Below are 9,837 nucleotides of genomic sequence, written 5' to 3' on the forward strand. Positions count from 1 at the left end.
CAATTCATATTGAATGCTCCAAACTCAGAGAGAGGTGGGGGTTTTCGCTGGCTTGCACATCCCCCAGCACGAGGCATTGCACTGGTTCTGCTGCAAGATTCAATCTAGAATGAGCAACTGTTGCTATGGGGGGGGCCTTCTTGCCCGGCAACCGATAATTGTTTACGCCGGACCGAGTCGACCCGGCGCTCACTCTGCAAAGCGCAAAAGACCTGGGAAGGTCAGAGGCGATTTGCTTCCCCGGGTCTTAGTTCTTCTTCTCGTTCCGTGTGTGTGGTGGGCGCGGGGGAAAAAAGGTGGGCTATTTTTTAAGTGGATCTTGGTTGTGTGTGTGGACCCGCTGAGCTGGAGAACAATCTACGAGTATGACAAAAAAATAATAATAAATAAGCGAATTGATACAGACGTCACGTTCTTGCCTGCAAATTTCAAACACGGTGATACAGTTATTTGGGACAGTCAGAGAGACACTACTCAGCTGGAGCTCTTCGGATGTTATTTTTACTTTCCTATTCAGCGTTGACACTGCAATTGAAATGCTCTTTGAATTACATGCAGTTAATTACACAATCGTTTCTGTGCAACATACAGGAAAAATAGATGAGTATTGTGTAGTGACAAACTGGAAATAATCCATTAATACACCAGTAACAGTGAGTAATTTAACTGATTGATTTATCATTGATTTGTAGAGATTTAAGTGATGTATGAGAATCAGACGTTAATTCCAGGGAAGCTATTCTCTTACCCACTATGTATTAATAAGTAGTGAAAGCTAATATCTATGTACCTATAATTTATCCTGTAGATAGAATTGCACTTTAGCACACTTTATTCTGTATATTTTTATTAATTTGGCTATTTCTTCTATTTATCTTCGAATATTTTTGTATATTTGGCAAATTGTTTCTTTTCTAAACTTGCTCTTTTCATGTGAAATTGTTTGTACGGATGGAATTACAAAAAAAAATTCCTTGTATATGTAAATTTGCTCAGACAAAACAGAACAACTGAAACTGAAACAGATATTATAAAGCACAGATATCACACTCATAACCTAAAAATACTCGATGTAGCCTAATGGATGCTGTTGGTACCATCCTGTGTATCAATGGATAATTACACCTTAAACATGTTTTCATCCAGCTTTTCGGCCGGACTTCCATTCAGAATCCACTGTGCAGTTGAAGTAGGAAATTGAAATCGAAGAGTCACAAAGACAAAACAAAAACAAACAAACGACACCGACCCACTTCCTCTACACCCCAGTACGTCTCGGGTGCGACCTGTGCCGTCTGGACTCACTTGGCAGCTGTTCTGCTCTACACACGTTCACCGGACACCGACCGAGGGACCAGTCACTAGGCTCAGCTGATGACTGGCCCCTGGCAACAACAGCAACAACAACAACAACAACAACAACAACAACAACAACAACAACATCCAAACAATCCCATCATGCCTTGAGGGATCTGGGTCAGTGGCAGCAGCAGCAGCAGCAGCCCCGTGATGTCATCGCGGTGCCAGGCTGAGGGGGAGGAGGAGGAGGAGAGGGGGGAGGCGGGGGAGGCGGGAGGCGGCAGTCCACCTCGGAGGAGAGACAGAGGAGGAGGAGGAGGAGGAGGTGGAGGAGGAGGTGGAGTCACCGCCTCGGCTGACCGTCGGGGACTGGGAGGGACGTCGGGAGAAGGGGAGGAGAAGGCTCCACGAGCCAGGGGGAAGGCAGCGCCGGCGAGGAGGAGCAGCGGAGGTGGTCCAGGGACCCCCAGCCTCCATGGAGGGTCAGGTGTGTGCGGGGAAAGGTGGGAGGCCCTTTGTGATTCTGATGGACGGTGTTTGTGTTGTGCTGTGCTGTGGAATACTGTGTCTGGTAAACTGGATTTTATTTACATGTTCTTATTTTAACTGCTTGTTAATGAATGAAAGGCAAAGGTCCCTGCTTGGAATGAAGCCCATCCATTTTCAGTTAATAAATGACCGCCCCTAAGCCGCCCACGGCCCATTAAAGTCAAATACAGAACCAGTGGAAATCATTATCCAATGAGTGAAGTGACTGAACATTCCAGTTTTTTTTCGGGGTCATTTTATGGCGAGTATATGTATCGTTATGCACAAGTGAATACTTCTACATACTTGTTTATGCGTGTGGTTGTAATTCTGTGCAAGTTCCTTCATAAACCTGAGTGAAATTGTGTGTGTGTGCGTGTGTGTGTGTGTGTGTGTGTGTGTGTGTGTGTGTGTGTGTGAGCAGGCGTGTGCCTGCTGGAGCAAAAGGCCTCCAACAGCAACAGGAAGTCTTACCGGAGGCCGCGGGCGGGCAGCTCCCATGAGGCCCGTCGCAGGATTCGGGAAATTCGGGGGTCCGGGCCCTTCTACTTCTTCGGGGGAGCCAACGGGGCTGACTTGTGAGGAGACGGGCCGCGAAGTTAAGCGTTTGATCAAATCGCTTAAATTATGCGGTTTTCTAAGAGTCGATAAATCTTTAGATACGCAGTGGCAAAGCTGCCAGCTTATATACACTATTTTAGAAGGAGAGCAATTTCAATTATGATCGAAATCAACGTGAAGAGTAAAAGTCACATTAGTTCTGATATGACAGTATGAGATTTAGGGCCACATATTGTATGAACTGTACTGTAAGAACAGATTCCACGTGATTTCCGCAGATAACATCGTTCTCGTAAAACAGACGGGTGTCATATATAAGGGGGAAACAATCATATCTTGGCCACTTGTACCTGCAGCCTATTGTCAAATGGAGCACTAAGTTGGTATCTTTGTTAAGGTTCTAAGTTAAGGTGGATTGAGGAGAGCTTGCAATTAAAAAAAAAAAAAAAGGCGAAGGACTCTTGCGCCACGATAATGTGTTATCGCGGTGTTTGAATGCAGTCAAATGGGGCAAACATTTAGGCCTTAAAAAAAAAAAGTTAAATCTTCAAAAAATGTGAAACTCACACCATAGTGACACGTTCATATGTCAAACATTGTTTAACGTGTTTTGAATAGTAATATCACATTTAATTTAGAACTACTTTTTGCTATAGCCACAGTACATCCAGAGCGTGACGTCAGTTACAGCAGGTTGCTGTACAGTGAGAAGCGAAGCAACTTCCTGTTTCTAGTCTCTTATGTTTATGTGGATGTAGCGCTGATTTGTAGAAGCGCCAATAAAACCCTACACAACCTGATGAAATGCAGGTTAAATTTAATTTTTGAGTTATAAACCATCTTCTCATTTAGCTGGATTATATCCGCGAAATGTGTTCATACGGCTTCGGAACGCTACCGCGATACCTTATAATACTGGCGAGTTTTGCACGTTCACCCCCGTGTGGCTGCGCCGTAAAAGTTCAACTCAACTTCCTTTGTGATCAGAGTCACCACGTACTGCGAGAGGAGAGGGTGGAAGCGCATTTACGACAAGCACAGGGAGGATTTCAAGCTCAAGTGGTGTGAGACCAAGTCGGCGGCCAGCTACTACAACTTCAGAGCAGGTACCTCCACCCACGCTGTCGTCCTTTCCCACTCCGCAGTCACGGAAAAAAATAGGCCCGCGGCGCTCAGATCGGACACACTCTCCCCGTGGGGCACGGGGATGTTCTCATTCTGATCTGTGGCGTCCAGGCGAACAGCTGCTGTACCAGATTCCCAACAACAGGGTGCTCACCACCAAGATCGGCCTCCTCAGCAGCCTCCGCGAATACGACCGCGTCAGCACCAAAGTCAGCCACGGACAAGGACAGAGGTCAGCTGTTACTCATTTAAAACCCTGAACAGTTGCCTTCTCTATCCAGGTATTTTGGCGAGAGGAAAAGAAAATGTCCTGGCCTTTGTCTTAAAGAGAAATGAAGAGTCTTCTCGTTAACACTTCTGTCAGGGGCCGAAATCACACCGGGAAAAAAGGAGAGTTGTCCCCCTATATATATTATATCTTATTGTCAACATAACTATATCATTTTAAATAATCGCTCCGTCTCTGATGATACCGACTGTGCCCACGGCGCCAGCGATGGAGCGCCCGTGAAGTGTGTTTCTATTTAAGAAGTAGGTTATTTAGATTTTCTCCATTTCCTTATGCAACAAAACTGCACTGTGCGTGATGGGGCAGTTTAACATACAAATTCACTTTCTGACACCACAATTTTGTTTCAAATTTTGTTTGCAAAAAATACAAAAAAAAAAAACAGCAAGGCTCCTAATGTGTTGAGATGGACTCCTCCGCTAATGCACTGTACCCAACAGGAGGCTAAAAATGGAGGACTTTTTGCCCGACACCTTTCGCATGGACTTGAAAGGGGAAAGGGAGGCTTTTTTTGCCCAGCAGAAAGGTAAAAACAGTCCCAGCACTCTCCATACACAACTTTTGATACACGATACACAATACACAATACACAATACACAATACATTGCGTTGATTAAACAAGAGGTGTGGGGGGGGGGGGGGTGAAGCGGTGGCCATGGCTACAAAGGAGAAACATGCAACTTATTGTTGTCGGGAATTTCACATTTGACAATGCAGCGAATATTTACCGTCCATTTCCGCCTTGGTAAATATAACGGACAATAAGTTCCCTCGGTGAGTGGATATAATTGAGGTTGCAGACGTTGTAAAAACATTGCACGCCACCTCCCAATAGGCCAGGATAAAAAAAAAAAGAAAAAAAAAAAGAAAAATCACCAAGGGGACAGTCGCCGTAGAGACCAGTCTGCAGAGGGTGGGGCTGGGACGCACGCACAATAAGGAAATGTGGGGGGGGTAGACGCTGACACTCTGTGGAGCGCTCATGTAGTGCTGTTGTTCTTTCCAAAATCCCAGACTGTTTCTCTATATTCATGTTGTGGTCTCTGAGATAAGGTGATGGCTATCATTGGCTGCTGGTTGATAAAAGCTTGCATTGGAAGCATTGTGTCGACTGCTGCGCGGTTGGGATGAACATATGGTTATCACAGAGTCAACAAAGGGCGTAGCATTGTCCTCCTTGCTTTGGCCTGCCTTTATTGCCAGATGATCCTCACGTCGATTTTCCCTTTTCCGCCAGAAATGATCCTAACCCAGGTTCACGCTTGTTTCGTAACGAGCCGTCATTTGTATATCGATGCGAGTCACTGCAAAGTTTATCTTTTACAGTGTCAAGACAGCGGAATTGTGCCAGAAACTCTGTTGTGGTCTCAAATGGGCTCATAGAGGCAGAAGCTGCTTTTATCTGCAGTTCAATTGAATTTGAGGTTTCGAATAATTGACGAAAGCCTGTAAACCTCCGCTTCCGACCAAAATCTAGCCTGGTTTTAGTCTAGAGTGGGAAAGTAAAGACGACACAACCATCTGTTGTCGATCTCTGGGTCCTGCCTAAAACTGAGCCGAACATAACCCCGACATGTCAAAGTGAAGCTCGTCAACTAAATGACTAATGCAGAACAGGACACTCTCCCTCCACCCGGTTTCCAGGTGTGACCAGACACCAGGAGATCCACATGTGGATCTGTAAGCCCACAGGGAAGAACCAGGGCAAGGGGATCTATCTCCTGAAGACCCAGGAGGACATGACCACCCTGAGACAGAAGCTTCAGGGCCCGGAGAAAAGTCCGGCCAACAGGAAGGTGCATCACCAGACGCAGGCGCGCATCGTGCAACGGTGGGTGGATCCATTTTGAAACCACGATTCGGGAAATGAAAATGTACGGAACGAGAGGGAGCACGAAGGGGACGGATCTTTCTTCACAGATAGTTGACTTGCGGTTTGGTAATCAGAGGATTGCAGGTTTGATCCCCGGCTCCTACTGGCAGCATGTCCCCTTGGCCAGGAGACTGAATCCATAATTGCTCCCGAAGGATAAAATCGGTGCACTCGGCCTTACAAAGCAACCAGAAATCAACCAGCAATCAAATGAAATAAAGCATCAACATGTGATTGCGTTGTTGACGGAACATTTACACATTTGCATGTTTGCGGAGTCTCGTTACATTTCTGCCGTTCGCTCATTTGATGCCATGTAGGGAAGGTTGGACTTGGACTTGACTTGTGACGCATTAAGTGCATTCCAAAAAGTTTTGACATTTTTATCTCCATCTCGCTCTACGTCTCTTTATCTCTCTCTGTTCGGAAAAAAAAAAGTGCATCGCAAGACCTTTGTTGAAAAAAATTGCTTTGCTTGTTCTAAAGGTGGTATATGAGAATCCACCGCCACCTTGAGTGTAATGTTTGCTCAACAACAGTTTGTCGACAGGGCATATTCATCAAATATGGTAATTTGGGACAACAATTCTCATCCAGTGAATGGATTTCAATAAATCTGGTCGGGTATGGAGGTGCAGAATATTCTGGCTTTTGTCAACATTCATTTAATGTAGGTGGCTGACACCTACCCACCTGAAGTACCATATTATGTCAAATAGGACAGCAGACTTTCATGCAGCTTTAAATATACTGTATATATATATATATATATACATATATAGAGATTATATATGGAGACAGAGAGAGAGATCTAAATAGTAACGTGTCCTATTCCACAAAGGTATATCCACAAGCCCTTACTTGTAAATGGGAGAAAGTTTGACGTTCGCTCCTACCTCCTCATCGCCTGCACTGACCCTTACATGGTGTTCTTTCGCCATGGTTACGTACGTTTGACCTGTGACCTCTACGATCCGACCTCCACCAACCTCTCAGCACACCTCACCAATCAGGTAAGGTGTTCGGCCTTAAAAGACCAGAAATTCTCAAGTCAAAAGGTCACCTGTGTGCATGAGGAAGCGTTCCAGCAGCACATGCATCCGCTCAACTCTCAAGCCTTTCCCACATCTCCTGGTTCCCCCTGCTGTCCGTTTGCAGTACATGCAGAAGAAGAACCCCAAGTACAGTGCGCTGAAGGAGGACACTGTCTGGTCCATGGAGAGCTTGAACGCCTACGTCAATGACCAGTTCAGGGTTGCCAAGGGTCTGCCAAGGGACTGGATAATGGGCGCCTTCACGGTGAGCGAAGCTGCGAGCATCGCAGTGCCGTCCCTCGGGGACTAATTAGGATTTTAATGATTGTTGTTGCACAAGGGTTTGTTTCGGAAGGCAGAAGGGTTTTGGATGACCTCATGCCTGTGAGAGGAGGATGCTGGAGGGTGGTTTCAGGGCTGTGATCTACCGGTCGAAATGTTGTGTCGCGTATTCAGTGTGACTGCTTTTCTCCAAACACAGTCTTCCCATCAAGCTCTCGGGCACCATGATACGTCTGAACCGTTCCAACTGTCTGTCTGTCTTCCATACGTCAGAAGCGCATGCGGCAGATCATGACCCAGTGTTTTTCTGCAGTCAAATCCAAGTTAGACCGCAAGCTGGGATTCTTTGACCTGATTGGCTGCGATTTCATGATCGACGAGGAATTCAAGGTGCGTTTAAGGTCTCACTGGCTTCGAGTTTGGCTCATTGTTTTTGTGCGCTGTACGTGTCTGCATGACCCACTGAGTGACAATGTCCTCATTCAACGTGAGCAGGTGTGGTTGTTGGAGATGAACTGTAATCCCGCCCTCCACACCAACTGTGCAGTCCTGAAGCAAGTTGTACCCAGCACTGTGCTGGAGACTCTGGGTGAGCACAAGACATACATGATTATGTAATACATTAAATGTCATATTAAACTGATGAACTCAGTTCCACCGTGGAGTGGAGGGAATATGAATGAAATGGAGCGAAGCCAAATCGAATGGCGGCAAACATCTCGGATGTCTATTGCTCATTTCTGCTGTTTCTCTGCGGCTCTTTCTGCTGTTTCTGTCCCTGACCCTTTAATCCAAGTGGGGATTCAAGCTCATTACTCCCATGTCTAAAGGCGCAATCAGTAACTGTGGTGTGGGGATGGTGTGGTTTGAGCAGCCACACCTATCCTGGGTCTAGGCAATTGGGCCCAGGATCAGTGAAGCTGTATACCTGTAGGCGGGGGGTGGCAGCCACCGCGGCAGTCCCGCCGACCACACGCCACCGAGTGGCGTTTTTAGGGACCTCCGGAGATGATGGAGTAGAAACGCACAAGTTAATTGTAGAGAGTGGGCTAGGTGGAACAAGGCCCGGAGCAGATGGACAGTGTGGCCTGACAAGGGGTCCTCTCCTGTGTGTGGGGATGGGGGTTTTACCTGTTTCTTGTTAGACCAGTCAACAAGCAATAAGCGTACAGCCACACTGATCCCGGGACAACATTGGACAATTTTTCAAAAACGTGCAAATCCCAGTTGTTATATCTTGGTTTTTTGCCCAAAAAAGGCAGTCAAATATTACTGATTGTACCTTTAAAATGCTGCCAATCCATGCAATTGTTCACGCAGGAGTGATGGGAATTAGAGCCCAAATTCTAAACATAAATGTTACATGCAAAACAATAAAACCATAGGCCTTTACATTAACATTAGCTCACCAACCAGAAACCAGAAATCCAGTCTGCTCCTTTCAGTTTTTTTTGCCCAGTGCCGTTGTAGTTCCTCTTTATCAAACCGTGTCTTGTTAAACACCAGTTTGTGTTTGGGGAGAGAAACAGGTTGATGTGTGAAACCACCCCGCCACACTGCTGGTTTTTGAGCTACACCATTGCTCCTCTCTTCCTCCAGACATAACTCTGGAGATCTTCAACAAGTGTTGCCGAAGCCAGCGGATCCTCCCGCTGGTCAGCCAGAGGGAGTTTGTGCTGCTGTACAATGGCATGGTTTCCCCCTTTGCCTCCGTCTCCATTTCGGGTGGGGACAGGGCGAAGAAAGCCCCCCACACGAGAACCGCCAGGAAGCAGCACCCAGCCGACCCGGCGGCGAGCGCTCGGGTGCGGCCGGCAGACGCGGCCGGCGGTACATCTGCCACCTCCACGGATATTTCTGTGAGCGTCTCAGAGTACGTCTGCTCAGAGGGCAGTTCAAGCTCCAAGTCTCCCTCCCTGCTCCATAAAAGCTTTTCAACCGACCAAAGTCATCTGAGCAGCAACCGTCGAAGAGTCGCCTCGCCGCTGGCGCTGCGGAGAGGAGTCCGCACAAGTCTGCGCAGTCCGCGGTCCTGGCTCAAGCTCAAGCAGTTGCAGGCGAGTGCAAGTGTGCAGAGGAGGACGGAGGACGCCGGGTCGCGGTCCACGCTGCCGCTGAGCGCGGGCAACAGGGGTCTCCGCCCCCGGCCCGCAGGCGGACGGGACTGGATCGCCACACCGCCACCCTGCCCCCGCCTTAGCCAGCGTGCGGATGGAGACGCGGGAAAAGGGCGAGAGAGACCAGCCGCGGGGGATTTGGGAGAGGACCACAAGGAGAGAGCCCGGGACGCTGATCCATTTGGTGCAAATAGCAGCGACGCACAGGAGCCATGCTTTAGAATAGAGAGATCCAGCCAGTGATCTTTTAGCGCCGGTCACTCTCTGGAAAATTGTGATATTTAATGGAAAAAAAAGGATTGCTGCAGTAAAATGTTATTAATCACCTAATCAAAATGATCTTACACTGTATTAAAGTTTTTTTTTTAAGAAAGCTGTGTCATGTCAATCCATTTATTATTATTATTATGATTATTATTAATAATCATAATAATAATAATAATAATAATAATAATAATAATGATAATAACCTTCATTTGTATTGCACCTTTCATACATGATATGGAACTGAAAGTGTTTTACATTCAAAGGCCATCAGATAGTAACAATAAAAGCAACGCAAACAGGCAAAATGCATTCACAAAGTAGAATAACAAAATAATCAAAGGAATGAAATTAATTAAAAACAGGGTAAGAATACGCATTCAAATAATAATAAAAAATAATAATAAAAAATGAATAAAACATTTAAATGAAATTAAATATTATACTCTACATATTTGATCACAC

General features: G+C 46.4%; 1 protein-coding gene across 1 annotated transcript; it reads left to right on the forward strand.

Annotated features, from left to right (window-relative positions):
* Positions 1-2,107: 2,107 nt before the first annotated feature.
* On the forward strand, positions 2,108-9,351 carry ttll10 (tubulin tyrosine ligase-like family, member 10; the record flags this gene model as incomplete). The annotated part of the gene is made up of 11 exons (XM_080014531.1): positions 2,108-2,115; positions 2,286-2,405; positions 3,376-3,494; positions 3,625-3,745; positions 4,243-4,328; positions 5,447-5,633; positions 6,517-6,688; positions 6,834-6,974; positions 7,265-7,381; positions 7,487-7,580; positions 8,591-9,351. The coding sequence occupies 11 exons, from the start codon at positions 2,108-2,110 to the stop codon at positions 9,349-9,351; spliced, it is 1,926 nt and encodes a 641-aa protein (XP_079870657.1).
* Between the last annotated feature and the right edge of the window lie 486 nt (positions 9,352-9,837).

This window comes from Zeus faber (genome assembly GCF_960531495.2).
Source record: "Zeus faber genome assembly, chromosome: 15".
Classification (NCBI taxonomy): Eukaryota; Metazoa; Chordata; class Actinopteri; order Zeiformes; family Zeidae; genus Zeus; species Zeus faber.